Source organism: Amphibalanus amphitrite, unplaced genomic scaffold (genome assembly GCF_019059575.1).
Source record: "Amphibalanus amphitrite isolate SeventyFive unplaced genomic scaffold, NRLGWU_Aamphi_draft 000320F_arrow, whole genome shotgun sequence".
NCBI classification, from domain to species: domain Eukaryota; kingdom Metazoa; phylum Arthropoda; class Thecostraca; order Balanomorpha; family Balanidae; genus Amphibalanus; species Amphibalanus amphitrite.
The window spans coordinates 610,511-632,470 of NW_024881815.1; the positions used below are offsets into that span (position 1 = coordinate 610,511).

The 21,960-nt window shown below is 49.4% G+C and overlaps 2 protein-coding genes across 2 annotated transcripts in view; one reads left to right on the plus strand and one right to left on the minus strand.

Moving 5' to 3' along the window:
• The window catches only part of LOC122388394 (solute carrier family 13 member 2-like), a 47,000-nt gene that overhangs the window by 24,077 nt on the left and 963 nt on the right, over window positions 1-21,960 (minus strand). The window contains exons 3-7 of the mRNA XM_043379434.1: window positions 21,757-21,871; window positions 11,059-11,186; window positions 10,566-10,703; window positions 10,251-10,379; window positions 9,647-9,832 (exon numbers count right to left, since the gene is read on the minus strand). Coding sequence (XP_043235369.1) covers window positions 9,647-9,832; window positions 10,251-10,379; window positions 10,566-10,703; window positions 11,059-11,186; window positions 21,757-21,871 — 696 coding nt within the window. The remainder of the gene's footprint in view (window positions 1-9,646; window positions 9,833-10,250; window positions 10,380-10,565; window positions 10,704-11,058; window positions 11,187-21,756; window positions 21,872-21,960) is intronic.
• LOC122388393 lies at window positions 14,001-19,681 on the plus strand. The gene is made up of 2 exons (XM_043379433.1): window positions 14,001-16,493; window positions 17,988-19,681. Exons 1-2 carry the CDS (start codon window positions 14,340-14,342, stop codon window positions 18,729-18,731), a joined length of 2,898 nt encoding a protein of 965 aa, XP_043235368.1. The 5' UTR covers window positions 14,001-14,339; the 3' UTR covers window positions 18,732-19,681.

Below are 21,960 nucleotides of genomic sequence, written 5' to 3' on the forward strand. Positions count from 1 at the left end.
GATTTTCTTGCTGTTTGATTTCTCTCTTGTTCAAACGTAATTACACACCCATTTCCAATTGCTGATCGGTCCGTTGGTTTCAAGCTGACCGATTCCTTTCCGCCACCGTTCCTTGCGCCTGGGGCTCGTCACAAACAATATTTATAATGAGGCTGGCTTGTCGCTTGTCAACATATAGTCTTCACTGCCTAGGATGGCATCTGTCTCATAAGGAATTTAGGACACGGATGTCTCCCCAAAGCATATTATTTTGATGCCTCCCTTGAGGACATAACCTGAAGCCACCATCTGATACCTGATAGCTACCCACCATTCTCTCCCTTTCTAATGCCTATCATCCCAAAGATAATCGAGTATATCCCCATTTAATGTCGCCCTCAATGCTGAGATTAGATCTCCCGCTGGTCCTTACACTATATGACGCATACCTCAATCTCCCTCAGACTCACTCTCTTTGTCATACCTCTCTCATCCCACTACAATAAATTTGATCCCGCGTCGACCTCTCAGTCCCTCCCAGCAATTGTTCTAACTCCCTCCAGCGGTACATATCAGGGACAATAAACGCAATTTGTTCAATAGACTCCGTGATTAGTGTAAATTTCATCTAAGCTTACTCTTACCTCCCAACGACTTATCGCGCCCCATTCCAACATTGGAATCGTGTGTGCTCTTCCTAGCACCTCTTGGGCTCCCTGACCCAATATCCTCGAACACCTACATCACTTGACCCTGATTACTTGTCTAAAGGTGCAACGCACGTAGCGATTACATTATTAGCGTTCGTCGATGGGTGTGATTGGTTCAATCAATCTCTGCCGGCCCACTCTCTTCGAACACCTACATCATTTGACCCCGATTACTTGTCTAAAGATCGTCGCGGGTAGCGTCAGTTATTAGCGTTCCTCGGTGACTTATGATTGGTCCGTCAACTTCTGCCGCTCACGGCACATCTCTGTTTCCCTACTAAAACCCCGCGGCCGGACGTTGGTTACTGACCCTTGCAGCCCTTCTGTGAGAGACTGTCTTACGCGTTTTCACCTAACGGACCGGTGGACACAAGCCTGCTACCCCGACGACCGCAGTCTCACTGGGCTCATAGACAGGTACCTACTCAGTACTCTCACGCAGTCATGGCACTCGCAAGTGGCGCCTTCGGATCATTGACCGGTGTGATTCGAAAGACTCCATGACTGAATCTATCCTGCAATTTTATCCGACGCCGTGGAATTCTGTCCTGCAGATGTGTGTTCAAGCGCGTTAGCGTCATGAGTGATGCATGCTGCGATACTTCCGACGGTGGACTTACTTCACTTACCTCATCCCGGCGGTATTCTCCTCGCCTCAACCTCTATCATTTTCGTATTTGTCACTCACCTCGGGCGGCGTGCTCTATCGCTCTGTCTCTCTCTGACTCACCTCTCAGCTTGGGCGTCTTATGGCGTTCTTCGTTCTGATATCTGCCTAACATACTTACTTCTTCCGTAACGTGAGACAGTTCCAATCCTAGTAGACTTAGACGTATTAGCAGAGTCAAAAACACATGAAAGTGTCGCAACATACCTCCTCTTCGGCTAGCATCCATCCTTAGATCTGTTCCTCCTTGTGTAATTCCGGTTTCAATATCTATCGACCACTTCAGAGTCACTCCTTCTGTATCTCCTTACCTGTCTGATCCGTAGAATCCCTTCAGTCCATGTGCGCACCGCTGCGCGGTACTAGTCAATTGTTACCCGCGACATGAACAAAAAAAAATCATTTGATAGAGGAATCTGCGCCGCCAAATACTCAGACCATCTACTACTCCTTTCATCTACACGATATTTATGCCTATCATCCGAAACGCCTCCACCGTAGCTTGCTATATTCACTCAGTGACGTCATATTCCAGGAAACAGACTGTGTTTACACTTGTTGATCAGTAATGACGTCATAAGATCGTGTCGTCGGCGGGTTGGTACATCCTGAATTCTCATCGTCTAACCTTGGACACGCCAACTTTTTTGGTCGGAATTTCAACTTGACTATTCTGAGTGTTGCCTGTGATTTAATGAAGTAATCCTCGGTAGTGCCCAATCGTTTGTGATCATGAATATTTTATTTGTGGATTGCTGTCTGGCGTCCCTCGCCACGTTGTCGCAAATTTCTCTGGGGTCGTAAGTATTTGCATCAAGCTCTAAGGTAGTGCGCCGGATTAGTCCCAATTTGGCATTTTGATTTAAAAACAATCCAACTCATGTGATTTCATGTTATCTTACTGAACCGATTTATGAGAGTCAATTTTATAATGCAGATTTTTACTGACATACTCGACCAGATGATTTATTTAACTTGCAATTGACAATCGACTTGTGATGTTCTAATTTAAGGAAGCTCGGTTTACCGATTGCTATGTTGTTGAAGGTATACAAATTTTGGCAAATGTGATATCCAATTATTCGAGTGGGAACATCAGCAATGAGAAATGGTTATATCAAATCAAGGGGAGGAGCAGTAAATTACAATAAGCTAATGGGGAACTGACCATTGGAGAATGATGCTAATTTTTAAACTAAGTTGATGGCTCGGCAAAGACTGGTGTAATCAATAGTACGCTCATTGCCATTCTCCATTGTTAATGGTGATTTGATTTATTTACCTAGTGGGTACTGGGTACTTTTGCTGGCAAACCTGCTATTATAATTTCAGTCAAGGTAGCTGTCCAGGATAGAGGACAATCCGATAGACAGCCCTTCGTTGTATCTGTTCCGCCACCTGACAAAGTTTGTCATGTTCAATGATGCCTTATAAATTTCAATTCCAGGATATCCCTTTTAAGTGAAACCACACTGGTCCGAAACTGTGGTGCTAGCATCCGAGGCCAGATATGAGATCAGTCGTGACTTGTGACTGAGAGGTCAATGGTCATAAGCATTGAAATTCCATGTTTAATAGATCATGTCAATAGAAAGGGATCAAATAACCTTGGATGTTACTGGGAATAATCTGACTTGAATTGGTGCACGTTACTGATTTATCATCTGAATTTACTAACTGGCATATCCCGCTGACTGAGTGGGTACTCATGCCATTCGTCAGGGTCAGCGGAACGCAAACTAACCAATAAGCTCTTGCTTCTTGGCTGACGCTTAGGCAAAAGATAGTTTTGAAACAAAAATGTCTGGCATCAAACCTTAATCTGGATCATGGGGTGATCTGCCACAATTTCATATCATCTTTGCATTCTTCAATTTCAACGTATCCCTTCAAAACTTTGTAAGCACGGTTGCCAGTGGCTTTCCACGCCACACATGACATGAGATGGAATGTCATCCTAGCTTGGGGGGTAATGACCTTTGACATATTGTAGTACCTGTTCGTTAGGGAATGACACTAGAAATGTGACTGGGGTGGGTCATTTTCTTCCTTTCAATTTCTAAGTTTTAGTGATGCGCGCTCAATCATAACACAATTAATTCTCCATTCCTGCCTTTAGCCTATAATTATCTGCTAATCTGAGTTGGTAGCATGCCTCGCGATGTACAGTTTGCTTTCGACTGACAAAGGTAACCAGTTTCTCCCAGAATTAGACTGTAGAGTTGTTCACCAAGATTTACTAAATTTTGATCATATGTGACTGCTGTCTACTTCTCCCCTTTTTGACCACCCGCAAATTTGTCCGTCTTTTCTACTGAGGTCAGCAGGGGTCAATCGTTGCAAGAAGGGTGCGTTCAGCTGTCTTAACAGATAATTTCTTTCTCTCAGCAGGTCCATATTGGTGCATTGCTCGCGGTGCGGCTGAGGGCTTGCTGGGCCAGCGCTCTCCAATCCGATGGGGACCGGATGGCGGATAGCATTCGTGAGATTCAACTGTCCTTGCCGTTTGCCTTAGCTGGGTTGAATTAGCATGACGGTCACTTTTTGCCTGCTGGTTAAATGAGTTATCACGCCTTACTTGAAAGGTTTCGACAAATTGAACGTATTCCAATGCAATGATCACTAAATGTTATTTAGATCATTTGAGAATGTGCCCTGTGATCAAAAGCTATCTTTGTTTGATTCATTCTTTTTTTTTTGTTGTTGTTGAAACGAAGTTGAAACTCAGACCTTTAGTTTGTTGTTGGTCTGAGTCCTTTAAACAAAAAGATATTTCTTCGAATCTACATATTACAAGATTTGTAAATTAAGCCAACGTGGAGGGTTAGGTGATAAGCATCATTAAATGCTTGTAATTATGGGCTTAGCGGTGACATGACCTTGTTCCACACCTGACCGGCGACCATTCTGACTCACCGACGCTTTTGGCGCCGCCTAGTGGATGTAGTTGTAGGTTACACGGGCTAGGTGGCAGTAGAGTGCCACGCATCTAATTCGTACCAAAAGCTTTCATTTATGGGGTCGATCTTTGTAAAGACTGAATTAAAACGTTTTGCTTCGACATCCTCCTCCTCTCTCTCTCTCTCTCTCTCTCTCTCTCTCTCTCTCTCTCTCTCTCTCTCTCTCTCTCTCTCTCTCGCTCACTCACTCTCTCGCTTACTCACCTTCTCGCTCTCTCTCTCTCTCTCTCTCTCTCTCTCTCTCTCTCTCGCTCACTCTCTCTCTCTCTCTCTCTCTCTCTCTCTCACTATGATCATTCACATTCGCCCTCTCACTCACCCACTCATTTCAGTCAGTCACACGCAATTGCGTGCCGACACGAGGGACCTCTTGCGGCAGTTTAGGGAACCAGCTTGGTCTATTTCACGCCAGGTGGCACTGTCAGCTGCATCTGAGCGCTGTCGGAGTTTGTACCGAAAGAGTTGGGTCTTGTAGGTGGCGCTAGGGGCGCTGCCGTCGGTGCAGCTATTAACCTGTTAATTGTTTAAGGTCAAGGGGCATACGTTTTCCATTTCGTTCTGACTACAATCGCTCAGTTTTAGTAAAACCTACGGGGCCCAACATACTCCCAAAATTACTCACATTAACTACTTCAAAGAACGGGTGGGCGTGATCACGTTCCCGAATCCCGGTGTTAACTAACATGATTGGGCTGGAAGTGTAGGCAATGCTGCCCGGCGGCATAATGCGTGGTGTGACCGTGCACGTTACATGGTTCCTGTCAATTAATTGGGGTCTGCAGACCGTTCAGTAATCCGATCTGAACAAAACGGTCCCTGTCATACCTGAATGGTGATTAATGGGCGGTGATAATTTCTCGCTTCCCTCCGTAACCGACTCTAGTTGTGTACAAGCAGGGTGACATTTTGACATAGTCGTGTCACATTGGACGGTAACTCGTTTGATGTTTATGATCAATTGCCTCAAATGATGCATCAATTTAACAACCGTAACATTTCTACGTTAATCTTTGATATACCTCGACGGGGGAGCTAGCATCATTATCAGTTAGGTACTGATAATGCTAGGAGGGAAAGGGGAATTGATTGACAGGTTACGAACAGCGAAAAATTTATAACGATTGAAATGACGGTTCAGATTGGCTTCGGCTATATAAACTCGAGTCACGAAACGGCTCAATGCTGATTTAATAACGAACCGGAAGGCGATTCAGTTTCCCCATGTTCTTGTTCTGGCGCTGAGCTGCCGAAGGAGCAGAATAATCTTTAACGTTTACGATGTTTTACTCTCCTTATCCAATTGTAACTGAACACGTTACGACTTCTGGGCCGCCTTCATGACAAACCGTATCCGAATGATGAGGATCCCATGAATGTGACAATCCTACTCTGACCGTCGATTTATCTCGAAGAGCACTTTGTAAGAATTGAGAATCGATTGATAAGCCTTGGATTAACACTAGACTGATAGCGGATTGAAACGCTGATCTACCGAGACCAGCCAAGTCAGATTGTAGAGCAGCTTATATTGACCTACTAGCAAAAAAAAAAAAAAAAAAAACGAATTTGTGGTGGTCGCGTCGTGAGGGCGTGATCATTGCGTTTCCGTTGATTCGTGATCAGATCGCCGCGGTGCAGTCCCGGTGAGCCTGTGAGGTTATGCCGGCGTAAAGTCGTGTGGTCGACGTGACAACTTAAAGATAATTACGCTAGCGGTCTCTGTGAATCCGAATCAGCAACATATCTGAAGTAGCCCTCCCTTCTTTCCCAGACAGATTGTTAAATTTTCACGCTATATTTACAAACGGACGATACAATACTGGTCATTTTCAACCGGTGTACCACGATCGGTTGTCAGCTCGCCAATGCCAACTTAGCCTTAAATCTAATCCTAACGCCCTAACCGCAAAAAGATTATTTACAAAGCATCGCCAATTGAACTGTCATGACGTCATCTGACGTAGTTTGACGCGTCAGTGGTGACCAGCGCCCCAAAAATGACACCACCTGACCTGTTCCCCTCCCCTCTATTGAATCCCACACCTCACTGCGGCCGGACCGCGCGCGCGATGGCCGACGGAGAGCGCTCCCCCCAATACCAATGTAATGGTGAGCCATTAGCCTACACTGACCATTACTGACCCGCCCCGGCTGTCCCGCGAACCCTGTCCCTACCCCATTGGTAAGGCCGGACTAGTCGGACCCATTCATACCCCTCCCCTTCTTTACAAACAGACGCACCACTGCCGCGCTGCTCGGTCGGGAGCGGAATGTAGCGACCATCTGCCCTCCCTTACAAACAGGTCGTACCGCGGCCTGCCCGGCCGGGACGCAATATGGAGCGCGCGAGACCATCCTACCGCCCTCCCCTACACGGTGTTAACCCATTACCCTCCTAATGGTGGCTCAAGTTAGACCTCAGGGAGTGGCATTTGTAATCCAGATCAGAGACATCCGATGGGTAAATGGGAGGTGAATTGTCCATGACGGGGAGGCAGTCTTGATGAGGCGGACAGATGAGATGACTCACTTGACAGATTGATGATGGTTGACACGTCGAATCTCCGTCGCGGCAGCAGAGTCCCTCCGCTCCGGCAGGGGTGGGGTCGGCCAGCCTCAGACTGAGACGTGCCGGCCGACCCGCCGTCCAGAAGAGCTCTCCTCCCCCGTGGTCTGTCACCCGTGGTCTGATACCGTGCTCTCTTCCCCTCGCTTCTTCTGCGGTCCGATTTTATTCCTTTCGTTATCCGGTTCCGGCGGGGGTCGATTTCTGTGACCGGGACAGTTAATCGGTCCTTTCCTGGCATGACCTCCGGCGGCAGCCCTGACCGGGGCTGAAAATTGGCGACATCCCGTCTCGCATCCGGAGTCGAGACCGTCGCCCTCCTCCCTCCATTCCGCCGGAACGTGACGTCATCCTCACTTGCTCGGCTCATCCGTCTCAGCTGTCTCCTGCCGGATGACGTTTTCACACTCGATTTTCACCGGATGTCGGTGGCTGGTCCAGCACCGGGGGCAGGTGGTTCCGACTGCGCTGCGTTTGTCGGCGGCAGCTGCGCCGGCCCGGATGGGTGTGTTTGTACTCCACCCTTCGGCGTGCCTTTGATCTTCGCTTAATGGTGACCGGCCGACGGGTCGGGGGATCGTTTGGTCAACCCCCTCCCCACGCCGGCTCAGCGCCGCGGCAGGCAGTGCGATCGTCCTTACGTATAGAGTGTGAGAGATGTCCTTTTTGACGTACGGAGAAAAAAATGTCACAGCTTCCAGCTGTTACACTAGCCCGTCGACACCAACGACCACTCCAGCAGCCCATGGCGACCCAACACCGCAGTTTCAAAAAAAAGCACGAGATACAACGCACCAAATCTTCTTTCAGATCTTACCTTGCTGTCATGATTTCCTTCTGTTTCACCTGCTGCTCAGTCACTCCCTTCCGCATGTCCGGGTGAAGGAGATTCAGCCGGCTCCGGATGCTGCGTCCAACCATGAGCTCTGAGGGGAAACTGAGGTCGTGCTGTGAGGTGTGATATTCTGACGGCGCAGACAACGAGACATAGCATCTTCCCAGTTGTCGTCAGACCTCTGCAAGGCAAGCTTGACATCACGCACAGCATGCCCAGCCAGTCCTTTGCCTTGGCTGTGGCGAGGTTCTTTCGTCCTGTGATGTCTGCCATTTTCCTGCATAGAATGTTGAAACTCGGATGAGGTGAATGATGTGGCGTTGTCAGTCACAACCGTGTCTGGTAATCCCCATCGGGAACACATTTCCCAGCCTAGTAATCGTCGACTTGGAGCTGACAGTGGTGCAGCACTCTGCCTCAATTCACTTAGAATAAGCGTCTACCACGACCATCACGTACCTTCCTTTCGTGGGCTCGGTAAAGTCGATGTGTATACGTGACCAGGCACGATCCGGCCAGGGCCACACGCGGAGGGCAGCGCGATCAGGTGCTGGCCTCCTCTCCTGGCACGCCCGACACAGGCTCCCGACACGCTCGATGGCCTTGTCCATGAGCGGCCACCAGTCGCAGCCTCTTGCCATTTCTTTGGCGTCTTTCAGCAAGAAATCACGGTTCTGACCCTATGCAGGACGCTGATCGACAGAGGACGTGAAAGGAGTCGAGACCGAGTCGCGCCAAAAGAAAATTGGTAGATGAAGGTTACTCGTACCACCGATCGCCGAGCACGTGCTAATGGCACCTTACTGGATCGGATGAGACTGTAAGATTCATTAGAACGGCGAGGCCCACAGCCATACACACATCGGCGCCGCAAATGCCCGTACGTACTCGGCGGCGGCATCGTGTGAACCCATGACTCATATGAAACACCCAGTGACACCTAGCGGTCGGCCAGACATTGCAATGACGTGGAAGTGACTACAGGCGGCGGCGCCCCACGAATTGCACCCTTCCCTTTGCCGACAAACCATCACAGAGGGAACATCTTTCCCCACCTCCTCCCCACTCCCTCACTATTACATTATCTTCCCTCCAAACCCATTGTCTCCTCCTTTCATCAGTCCGTCTCGTCTTTCAGCAAGAAATCACGGTTCTGACCCTATGCAGGACGCTGATCGACAGAGGACGTGAAAGGAGTCGAGACCGAGTCGCGCCAAAAGAAAATTGGTAGATGAAGGTTACTCGTACCACCGATCGCCGAGCACGTGCTAACGGACATGAGTACGCATTGCCGTGGCGGACAAGAGTACGCAGTTTTCCGAGTGCGTGGTTGTGTTGCATTAATCAACTTAGTGCATCAGGCGCGCAATCCCTCAGCAGATTCACGGGATTGGCCAACAAGGTGGATGACACTCGGGGGGACGCCGAGCAGTTGGGGAAACCACGAAGAGCATCACTGTTTCTGGTAGACCAGGGGGCATTTGCACGACCACAGCGGGGCGCCTCGACTCTGTTAAGAGTGACCGTTTTAGTGGCTGCGGCAATAAAGATAACAATAGTTTAATTACTTGCATGGGTGCATTGATTCCAGCGAGTAGGAATGCATACACGTAGTGCGTACTCCACCCGCACGAAGTGCGTACTCTTGTACTGCCTATCGGGCAAGAGTACGCAAATGCAGGGTGTTAGAAAATTGCTTACGGTCACGCTTTAAATTGGACGTAGGCCGCTGTGGTCATGACAGTTTGTGGACAAATGATCAGGCTTTATCGGAATATACTGATCGTAGCCGTAAACCAAAACCGAACGGCGTGAGACGACAAAATGCATTAGGTGCGTATTCTTGTACGGTCCTCCCCTACTCATGAGCATAATTCGTCGCCCACATAGTGCAGTAATAGATCGGCAAACAACTGGCTATGCCCTTACGTCTCAGTGAAAAGGACGTTCCACCCGGGCATGAACTGGGGCTCCCTGAAGAACCACAGTGCCACCAGCAGGCACAGTAGGGTGAAGACGGCACTCTCGTGGAACTTGATCGGACCCAGCGCGTCGTAGCGGTCCTGGAGACTTCGACGGACGGCCGCGATCCGAGCCGGGTCCGTCGGGTCCTTCCTGAGTGTGCAGGAGACATGTCGGTTAGTTATAGTAGGAAGAGATGTGTGTCGAATGGTCACCGTCTGTGGGGGCACCTAAGAGTAAAGAAAGAGACACCAGCTAGTGTGATAGAAGTGTTAGAAGATCCCCCCGGCTTAGTGTTCGCAGACCTGGAAATGTCGGCTATGAGCCTCTTCCAAAGATAATGGTGTGCTAGGGAATGGAGCCCAGCCCTCGTCATCTCAAAACAAAGATGCGTGACCGTGGGGGTAGCTTATGAAGGCGGCGGAAGAGATAGGGGTGAAAAGTCTTCACCCTGATGAAAACATCTACATATATCATAATGCGGTTTTAAGCCGATTTGTGACGCTCAAGCAGCAAAAACAGCTTTGAGGTCAGTTAACTCTTCAAACGATCGTATGGGTGTCGTACTCACAGGAGGTAGCGCGGCCCGAGGAATATGACGATAAGAAGTATCCATCCGATCAGAGTACAGAGCAGCATGGTAGGAACGCCCAGCAGCATGTAGCTGGCGAAGCTCAGGCCCGTCTCGGTGCCATAATACCTGAAGGGAACCGAGGGAAGATGTGATTCTGCCGGGAATGAGTTGGAATTTCTGAAGACATCCCTCGGAGTAATCGTAATAAAAAACTAAAAACGGAATCAAACCTTTCATTCAAATTCCACACATCGAAGCAGGGGATGCAGCTTCATGTAACATACTCACCACTCGGTGATTTTTAAAACTCACTGTTCGACAATGCCCCGGAGGACGAGGTTGGGTGTGGTGCCGGTCAGCGTTCCCATTCCTCCACAGTTGGCCGCGTACGCCACACAAAGGAACAGAGGCGGTCGGAGCTGTTCGACCGTCATCGTGGTAGCCGGCTTCCTGGGACACGAGAGCACGCCACACACAGCACGGTAGTTTGTCGGATGGTCGGGACTCATAGGTGATGCTTTACGGATTGCAAGCCTCATTTGGTAGATCAAATGTCATAATGCTTGCAGTTCATCAAGCATATAATCACGTCACTTGGAAATAAGCGCTGATAAATAAAACTTACAGCATTTTGGTCCCCGGTACAGCATGAAGAGTTGCGATAAAGCTCGCCATCCACCACATAGTTAGTTAATCTTTATCATATATAACCCGATTATAATATCATTGAAAATGTTCCTTTTGATGCTAATTGTGTAGATAAACGTGCAATTAAACTCATTATTATAGATATCATGATGCTTACTTTTCAGTCAGTTCAGTGCTTATTTCATCAAACCCAGCGGGCTCCATATTCGACGTTTCCACATCCCTTTCTGACTGTCTTGTTTCCTCTTTTTCAGTAACAGGCTCGTCTTCTGAATCATCCATTTTCTGTAGAAAAAATGTCGCTATAAATCAATAAACGCAGTCGCTTGTCTTAACCATTATGATTATCACTTAGGTACTTTTATTGAATAATATATAAGGTGGAATGAAGAAATAGCTGTTCGGCTAATATTTATTGGACTGGGCTTGAGACTTCAACGACGGTGTGTCAATCAGTGCCTAAGTCGGAAGCCTCACGAAAGCCTCACAAATGGCATATGGCTTTCTCAAGTGACGCTGATATCATATGAACACCGATGACCAAGATATGTTTGATGTGGCAAATTGCTCACTAATGGTACACTATCAACAAACTTGAAGCTCCAAGTCAGATAAGTATTACAACGGAGATTGTCCCGCAAATGAAAACCAGTTAACCCGCGCCGTGCTGGTGGCCTGAGTTTTCCTTGTCGTGCTGAGGAAGGGGGGGACTTTTCACGCCCCCCCCCCCTCTTACTCGGCTCCTGGCCACGTAGTGACACGCGGTAAGCGGCAATCGAAAGAGCGTCAAAAATAATGAAAGAAATACTACAGTCCTTTTAAAGGGACTATCCCACCTTCAAAAAAGTCCCGTTTAGGATTCGGAAATGTTACTCATGATATTGTGACGAATTCTGCAAGTTTTTACGCGTTTTCATCGTATACTTTTTGAGATATTGCGACTTTTATATTTCATCGTGACGTCATTTAGATCGGATCTGTGACGTAATGAAGGATTTACTTCATGTCAGTGTGGGGGAAATTTGGCAGCAAATATAGGTATTTGCTCTCAACTATGACTCGTCTCATACAATAACAAAAGTGTCTCTGATTGGCTTATTCGTAAATCGAGTGATACTTCACTTGAACAGGCGTTCAAAAGGCAAATGACGACATCAGATTACCGTTAATGGTTAAGAGATTGGGCCTTGCGCAGGGCTCATTTTCAAATGAAGGGAACGAATTTCTTCAACACCACGAGGCCGCGGGGGTTGCAACCAAGATAGATAGTGGTTTCTGGACCTCGCCGCAAACTTGGCTATCTCAACTCAAACCTAATGTAAAGGTGGGATAGTCCCTTTAAGGTCAGGTCAAAGGTCAAGTGACCAGAGGTCATCAAAGCTCAAATTTTGCCTAGGTATTTCAGTAATTTTCGAAACAACCGACGGCTAACTCGGAAACCGTTAGAGCTACAGCGCCGCGGAAAAGCGCATTCAACAGCTCTTTTGTAAGCGGATTTCCGCTTACATGTTATGCGAGCGGATACTGGGCCTACCAGAAGTGAAAGTCGCAACTCTAAATTCGTCCTGCGCTGCAATAATGTCCTTGGTTTGTTGTCGCGTGTTTAGTTCTATTTAGTTATGATACTGATTTGTAATGACTATTTTATTATTTAATATTGTTCGGTACCAATGTTTCTTTAGTTATGTGTCATATTTCTTATCCGAAGAGTTTTAGACTTCCTGTAATGATTTTGTCCAATGATGTAGTTGCACGCCACGCGAGAGCCAATCAGGTAATCGCTTATTCTGACCAATGAGAGAGCAGCCGAATTTCCGTTGAGCCCCCGTCGCGTCCAGCGCGGGCATTCGGTGCGCCGCGACATGGCGAGGATCGAGATGTGATTGGATTGCGCCTGCTTGAACGGTGGGTTTCAACTTTCGTGATAACTACTGTTTATTTTATTTCACATTCTCTAATAACGGGTTTTGATATTTCGTGCCGGCTTTGTATGTGTCGGGATTGTGACAGTTGTTTGTCTTTTCTTTCTAGGGCGTTTCTGTTTGTTTGTTTGTCTGCCGGATACACGCTTGTCGGCTCCGAGTTCGGCGTTTGCCTCTGACGTCAGCGGCCGGGGCTAGACGCTTACATCTGGTGGCAGCGGTGGGATGCTCTGAGCTCGACGGCCTAAGCTTGACGGCCTGCATCTGGCGTCAGTAGGCTTCTCCGAGCTCGACGGCCTACACCTGGCGTCAGTATAAGATTCTCCGAGCGCGACAGCTGACTGCTCAACGTCTACACGCCGGTGAGACCTATCCAGTTCGGACTTATCCGATAGCGGGATGTGCCTGAACGTTTGTGTCACCCGATCTAAGCGATCGCCCTTTGACCATTGTTGGGGCGGGTAATCCTGCCTCGCGGTCCGAGGACTACCGGCCACTCCCGATGGAGACTGGGACGAGTGCACTCCCCCCTGTTGCGGACACGAGCACCTTCTGACCCCCCGGAGACTCAGGTGCTTTCCCCCCCCCCTGCCGAGGACGCCGTGCGTGGTATTCTCCGGTGACAATGCGCGCACTACCCCCCCCCCCCCCCCTATGAAGACGGACGTGGACATTTGAAGCTGAGGTGTGCCAAACTGGGCTGACGTGGACATAAACATTTGGTGGTTGGGGATATGAGTGGTGACAAGGGTGTTTCATTGATACTGTGTGTCATGTATGTGCTTGGTTTGGGAAGGTGTGATGTTGGTTGCTGGTAAAGTGTTGCGGTCTCACTGTAACGAGGTAATACTGGCTCTACGATTTCTTTTTCCATTGTAAAACGTCCTTTCCATCGCCTTTCTCGCAGTAATTTGAGCATTTAATTTTAGCGTAACTTGTTGAATTACTTTCCGTATTAACGACTCTGCGGTTCCCCTTACATCACCGATTTTTTTTCCGTTGGAAGTGTGCCAAATTTGACATTCAGCATGGCGACGCAGTCACTATCGGTCGGTCTGCCGTCTTTCGCCGGTAAGGGCAGTGTCTCTCGTTTCATCGCGGACTTTGACACGTTTGCAGTCCTACAAGGATGGGATGACGATAAAAAAGTAGCTCTGCTGCCTCTGTGTTTGTCCGGAATTGCGAGGGACGCCTACGATGCCTTCCCGACCGAGTGCAAGAAGAAGGTAGGCGACGCGTGCAAGAGATTGGAACTGGCTTTCCCCTCCGGCGACAAAGTCGAGGCACAGGTCCAGCTCCGGTCTTTGAGACTCACAACAGATGACAGCCTTGATGCTTTTGTGGTGAAGCTTCGAGGGCTAGTCAGTCGCGCATTTCCCGACACCCGGCATACCGATCATGACCCCTTGCTGTACAATTACTTCCTCCAATCACTGCCACCGACATATCAACAAGCGCTAATAGGCGAGGGCATCCAGACGTTCGACAGTGCGGTGGCAAAGGTGAGAAACCTCTCATGCGCCGCGAAGGTGGCAGCGAGCCAGACGGTTCGGCAGGTAGCGGCCACAGACGAGACAGACCTACTTCGTCGGAAAGTTCAGGAGCTGGAGTTGAAACTCTCGCGACTGGAGCGTCCGCAGGTAAGCGCTCGTTCTCCCCCAGTGTCCAGCAGCGGCCGTACTTGCTTCTGTTGTGGGAGGCCCGGTCACAACCAGGCGCGGTGTCGGCAAAGGCACCTGCCGTGTCATGTGTGTGGGACCAAAGGACACTTGGCCCGGATGTGCACGCAGCAGGTAAACCCCCAGCGGGCTGGGCCCGGCCCCGACCCCAGACCCGAGCAGCAGCGGACCCCAGTCTCAGGGTTCCAGCGGGGACCAGGTCCACATCAGTGGGATGCCAGACCACAGGACCAGCGGCCGCAGCCGTTGCAGCCGCCCCGGATGGCCCAGTCGTTGCAGCCCGAGCAGGTGAGAGGACAGTCCACTTGAATGCTGACATGACATTTGACGCTGATGTGGGAGGTGTGACGTGTTCAGTGACGTTGGACACCGGCAGCAGCATTAATATCATTCACAAATCCGTTTTTGATGTGCTCCCCAAGGCCCCTCCCCTTTTCACTACGGCCACAGTGGCACACACGGTTAGCAGGGACCCCCTACCACTGATCGGTCGTACACAGATTGCCGTTAAAGTTGCTGGAGAAGTAGTGGTGGTTCCATTCTATGTTTCGGATCAGATTGACTGCACTGTTTTGTTGGGATTGGAGTTCTTTGGCGTGTGCCCGTGTGTTCTGGATCTCACCAAGAGTCAGCTGATCCTCAGCTCTGCGAAAATGGTCAGAACCATCTCCGCTTCAGTCTTCTCGGTGGGTAAGGTGATTTGTCAGAGAGACATCGCGGTTCCGGCCGGACACGAGGTTTTCTTTCCAGGTTTTGTTCCAAACGTCGACTTCAGAGGGCCAGCACTGTGCGAGCCATTGCTTGAAGTCCCGGGACTCGAGTTGGTTCCTTCCATGGTGCAGGTAAACGGTCAGAGTGTTCCGTGCATTGTGAGAAACATTACAACTGAGCCAATCACGATCCCCAAGCGTGCGGAGATCGGTAGACTGGAAGTGGGCGTGGCTGAGTTTCCAGTCCCTTCAGGTGACGCAGATCCCAATTGGCGTGAAAAGATAGACCTGTCAGACACAGACCTCAGTAAGGAGCAGAAGGAGAAGGTGACCGAGCTGCTGACCAAATATAGTGACATGTTTGATGGTCGGTTGGGCTTCACATCCGCGGTGGAGCATCACATCGACACAGGTGACAGTCCGCCGATACGTTCAGCACCCCATCGCGTCCCACCATTCCTGGAGGATAAGGTAAGGGCCGAGATACAACGCTTGGTGGATCTAGGGGTTCTGGAAGAGTCGAATGGATATTGGAGTAGTCCTGCATGCTTTGTCGCAAAGAAAGATGGACGAGTCCGGATCTGTGCTGACCTCCGAAAGGTTAACGCTGTGACTAAGATGCCTGCTTATCCTGTCCCCAGAATAGACACGATTCTAGATTCCCTGGGTGGAAATTCAATGTTCTGTGTGCTTGATCTTCGCATGTGTTACTTTCAAATCGGTGTGAGAGAAGAGGATCGTCCTAAAACGACTATCGTCACCCCGTTCGGCGCTTGGCAGCACCTTCGGCTCCCGATGGGACTCAATGGTGCCGCGGCTAGCTGCGCCCGCATGCTTGATATTGTTTTGCGCGATCTTCCCAAGGGCACGTGTCATTCCTACTTTGATGATGTTTGTTTGGGTGGTAAGACGTTCGAGGAGACACTTGAGAAGCTCGAGCTAGTTCTAGACAGGCTCCACCGAGCCGGTCTCACGATCAATCTGGAAAAGTGCTCCCTGTTCCGTTCGAGTGTCAAATTCTTGGGACATGTGGTGGATGAGAGTGGCTTGTCTCTCGACCCCGACCGTGTGAGCAAAGTGCGCGACTGGCCGATTCCGCGGACAGCCAAGCAGCTCTCCTCATTCCTAGGGCTGGCTGGTTACATGCGCAAATTTGTCAAAAATTTTGCGAGCATCTCTGCACCGCTCTTCAAGCTGTTGCAGAAAGACGTGAAGTTCCAGTGGTCAGAGGAGGCGCAGTTCTCGTTCGACCGGCTTCGCAAAGCCCTCAGTGAAGCCCCAGTGCTGACGCTGCCCGATTTCAGCCGAGACGCAGGTCCTTTTATTCTTGATTGTGATAGTTCTGACACCCAGGCGGGCGCCGTGCTGCTACAGGTTCAGGGTGGCGTGGAGAAAGTGATCGCGTATGGGAGCCAGAAACTGTCAAAATCGCAGATGAATTACGGTACCACTCAGAAAGAACTGCTAGCGGTAGTGATCTTCGTGCAAAAGTTTTCTGCGTACCTGGAAGGTAAGGAATTTAAAGTACGGAGTGATCACGCGAGTCTCCGATGGCTGCTCAATTTCCGCAACCCGACTGGCATGCTTGCCCGCTGGTTCCAGATCTTGTCTCAGTTCCACTTCACCATCGAGTATCGCCCGGGCGCCCTCCACACAGTGCCAGACGCTCTCTCCCGCAGACCAGACGAGCAGACTGATCAGTCATGTCAGACGGACCCAGAGACGGAATACTGCTTTCAGGTAAGGTCAGACGATTGGTCGACCAGCTACATTCGCTCGGAGCAAGACAAGGATGAGGATATCGCGGAAATATCGAAGTGCGTCTCCGCGGGAACCAAGCCTAAAGCTAAGGATCTACCCCAGTCGTGTCGCAAATACTTGTCGCAGTGGTCCAGATTGCGACTGGTGGGCGGAGTTCTGTTCCGCGTGTACAGAAGAAGGCCTGGCGATTCTGATCAGCTACAGGTAGTGCTGCCCAAGAGTCTGATCTCAGGGGCGCTGACTTCTCTGCACGCCGGACCCACGGGAGGTCATTTCGCTAGTGATAAGTTGTCAGCTCAAGCTAGGTTAAGGTTCTGGTGGCCCGGCATGGCTGTAGATATAGAAAAGTTCTGTAAGTCGTGTCACCGCTGCGGCGAGCGGAACAAGCCGGTTCCCGCCCCGCGAGCGTCCCTGGGCCAGCTGCCAGCCTCATCGCCCATGGAGGTAGTAGCGCTCGACATTTTGTCTGGCCTGCCAGTGACGTCGCAGGGGCACAGACACTTGCTCGTAGTTATCGATCATTTTTCGCGATTTGTAGAGTGTATTCCGTTGAAGACACAAGAGGCGACTGAGGTAGCTCAGGCGTTTGTCAGAGAGTTTGTGTCTCGATATGGGGTGCCAAAGACGATCCATTCGGATTTGGGTGGCTGCTTCACCGGGGAAGTTATGAAGCTCACGTGCCAGTTACTGGGGATAGAGCAGTCACATACCACGGCATTCCATCCGATGGGTAATTCAATCTGTGAAAGAATCAATCGTACTGTGCTTGGTATGCTGTCTAAATTCCTTGAGGATCACGAGCACTCAGACTGGGACATCCACCTGCCCCTTTTGATGCTCGGGCTCCGCAGTCAGGTGCACCGCTCCCTCGGCGTGTCACCGTACTGCGTACTTTTTGGCAGGGAGCCAAGGCTGCCCGCCGATGCCGAGTACGCCGGTCCTACTCGGTGCAGGACCCGACCCATCACGGAGTATCTAGAGAGGCTGCAGACCAATCTGCGTGCTCTGCACAAAGTAGCACTAGAGAACTCGAACAGAAGTCATCAGAAGAATAAGGAGATTTATGATAGAAAGCTAAATGAGAACAGTTACCTACCTGGAGACAAAGTGTATCTGCATAAGGGAATCGTTCCGCGCGGTCAGTATTATAAGTTTTTGCGTCCTTGGAAGAGAGCAGTAGTAGTAGATCAGGTCGGTCCTCTGAACTATAGGATCAGACTAGAAGGAGCTAGGTCTACGCTCATCGTACACCACAACAGGTTGAAGCCTCGAGTGGATACCGGAGAAGGTGAGTCACCGGTGACCGCACCGACAGCGTCCGTCTCACGGGCGGACCCCGCCGCGAGACCACAGCCGGCTGTCGGGACAGCAGCAGGCGTGACCTTTCCGACAGGCCGAAGGAGGATGGATGGTGTCAGTGACAATCAGAGGGTAAGTGGCGCGCAGTGTGAAGGTAGGCCTAGTTGCCAACCAGCTGACGCCGCTAGTCTTGACGACTCAGGACCGCCGGCCCTGTCCCTGCTGAATCCGTTCGCCATATCTTTCGCCCCGCAGACACCCCCAGTTCAGACAGAGACAGCGCGTGAGACACGTGAGACGCCAGAGGGAGTCGCAGAACCGATAGCAGGTTCAGCTCCGACTGGAGCAGCAGAGGTGCCGCCCGACGTGGCGAACACTCAGGTTACCGCAGATATGCGCAGTCCCGAATTGCGTAGGTCAACACGAGTAGTCATTCCTCCCGACAGGTATTCGCCGTGATTTTCCGTTGTGGGTACCTATCACACAGAGCTGCTGTGTGCTGCTGTCGTTTTTAATGTTTAATACTGGGTGAAAGGCAATGACATTGGGCGATAACTTGACTTGAGATTCCTATCGTAGTAAGAACAGCTGCAAGCGAGCCTTAGTGTTACCTCTGTACAATGGGCACCTAGGTAGTTCTCTAGCGAATGGAGAAGCGCACGAGCTGAGCTGCAATACGGAGTTATTCAGTTGAGACCGAACATGTTTAGCCGTCCAGTAAAAAAAAAAAAAAAAGTTCCTTTTTCGTAGGTCGATGCGTTGTATTGTATGTGTAAATAATCGAGAAGTTTCTTCGCGTTAGGGAGGAAGGGTGTAAGCGGATTTCCGCTTACATGTTATGCGAGCGGATACTGGGCCTACCAGAAGTGAAAGTCGCAACTCTAAATTCGTCCTGCGCTGCAATAATGTCCTTGGTTTGTTGTCGCGTGTTTAGTTCTATTTAGTTATGATACTGATTTGTAATGACTATTTTATTATTTAATATTGTTCGGTACCAATGTTTCTTTAGTTATGTGTCATATTTCTTATCCGAAGAGTTTTAGACTTCCTGTAATGATTTTGTCCAATGATGTAGTTGCACGCCACGCGAGAGCCAATCAGGTAATCGCTTATTCTGACCAATGAGAGAGCAGCCGAATTTCCGTTGAGCCCCCGTCGCGTCCAGCGCGGGCATTCGGTGCGCCGCGACATGGCGAGGATCGAGATGTGATTGGATTGCGCCTGCTTGAACGGTGGGTTTCAACTTTCGTGATAACTACTGTTTATTTTATTTCACATTCTCTAATAACGGGTTTTGATATTTCGTGCCGGCTTTGTATGTGTCGGGATTGTGACAGTTGTTTGTCTTTTCTTTCTAGGGCGTTTCTGTTTGTTTGTTTGTCTGCCGGATACACGCTTGTCGGCTCCGAGTTCGGCGTTTGCCTCTGACGTCAGCGGCCGGGGCTAGACACTTACACTTTAAACGCTCTTTCGCTTACGTGCCATCAGATTCGACCTCAGGCTTAATCTGATGGTTTAGCTCTGGAGGCCTTTGGTTTAGCCTCCAGAGGGCAAAAATTCTAAAAATAGCCGTTTTCACACAAAAAAAAAGTTTTTTTTTTTGGGGGGGGGGATAATTATACCTTTTGACTCAAGAGCGCCACGACATTACTTTTGCCAGCATCGTGTTCCTCTCGTCGAGACGCTTCGAACGAACTATAAGTTGACCTTGAAAGGTCATTTTGAAAAATTTGACCTCAGGTCAAAGTCATGACCAGACTGGAAAGGGTCATATTGCATACCGGTCGATCCGTACCATCGAGCTGAACACATCTGACGTGTTTCCACCGCTCTAGCACGTCTCTATCAAAAATTATAGTAAAAAAACTGCTGGTGACCTTTCAAGACCTGAGACGACCTCAGGGGTACACAGAGGGGTCACAGGTGCAATTTTCCGATTCAGTGTGTCATGTTTACTTATGAACCGATGTTTAACCCTCGCCCGCACATGCCATTTTCCCATCCTAGAACGCACATGGGGGGGTGGTTGCCACCCCCCCCCCGCGCCATTTCGTTCCTGTTGGAGATAGAGCTTAGCGGTAAAGACCAAAAAGATTCTTTGGGAAAAGACGAATCCAATGATACCCAGTTTTACCTTCTCAGGTCAGTCATTGACCTTCCAGGTCAGGTCAAACTAAAAAATGTTGCTGTTTTAGGTCACCGTTGGATATCAAGCGCGCTGCTTGTCATATACCGATGACGATGCCGTTTTCTGGTGCCAAGCCAGCTAGAACCTCTTTGTCACACTACCCGACCAGGTTTTTGCTGCTGAGGTCATCTCAGGTCAAGTTAGGTCAAGGTCAATAATATGTGTTTGTATGTCTGTGTGTGTCTGTGTGTATACTGATGTGTGCACCGATTGTTTATGTGTCCATATTACATGAAATCATGATCTGAGAAGCTTTTACCAAAAATGTAGTCAAAAAATTTCAAAAAAAGTAAATTCAGCTTGCCTAAAACGCAATTATCTTAGATGACCTAGGTTGACCTTGACCCTGACCTTGACCTCTGTACATCGTCGAACAACATGTTTCATGATAGGTGGGAGGTAGGATTGGCATAAAAGGCCGAAATCAAGGTGTTAAAAGCTCACAAGGCCCATAGCCAACGCAAGATGTTGAGAATTGGCCATTTGGGTCATGACATGACCTGAAAAACAAGGTCATATCTCCGAAACCAAAAACCACAGAAACTTAAAATTTTCAGTGGACATCAAGAAAGGATAGAGGAGCAGCTATACGAAAAATCAGACTTCTAGCTCTAAAAATGTTGAGTGCAGAGCAGAAAGACTACCTGGGGGGTGGCAACCACCCCCCCCCCCCCATGTGCGGGCGAGGGTTAAGAAGGTTTAGAACGATTCGTCCAAAAGAGGCGCATTTCAATTTTCTCCCATTGACTTAAAATGCAGAGGTCGCAAGATTGACCTGACCTTAGGTCACAAATATCAAAAATCCAAGATAAACATGATATACATACTGTTACTCTTATCAAACGCTGAAAGTTTCAAAGTGTTCGTTCAATCGGTGTAGCTACAGCGAGCCTTTGAACGTTTTATGAGGTACCTAATGTCACTTGACATGACCATGAGCTCACCTTGAATGACCGGGGTCTGAACTTTTTACAACATGTGGGAAAAAGATGTATAAACAGGTTTACCAAAAAAGGTGGTGCTACGCGCCGTCGTTTTTTAGATATTCGCGAAAAACCACAACGGGGGTGTTCAAACACCCCCTCCCAAGCAGGGTGCGGGTTAAGGTGAAGATTAGCTATCTGAAGATAACATTCAACAACGGCACAATGCGAAGTGCCTCTTGTCAACAATCATGCTGTTAGAGAAACCGTTCCGAGAATCTTATCAGTTGTTACGAGCTCGCTGCAAAGATTATTAGGCAAGTCAGCATGAACACTTCAAGAGCTTGTCAGGTGGATATCAGCTGAGCCTTGCCTCGGTGAGATTTTCCACGACGGCCTCCACCATGGGCGCCACCATGGCTGTGGTGGCCGTGTTGGACATCCACATGGAGAAGAACATGGTGATGCCCATGAAGCCCATCATCAGCCTGTCAGGGAGCAGAAAACCCATCAGCTGGTCTGAACATTAGCATGCTGGAGTTATGATTCAAGATGGCACCAAATTAGGTAGTTTGGT

What these genes read in the sequence shown, in the direction of transcription:
- LOC122388393 (XM_043379433.1), top strand. Translation starts at nt 14,340, where the DNA reads ATGCGCCGCGAAGGTGGCAGCGAGCCAGACGGTTCGGCAGGTAGCGGC. An exon ending in AAGCCCTCAGTGAAGCCCCA is followed by an intron (nt 16,494 to 17,987) that starts GTGCTGACGCTG and finishes GCTCTGCACAAA; the next exon opens with GTAGCACTAGAGAACTCGAA.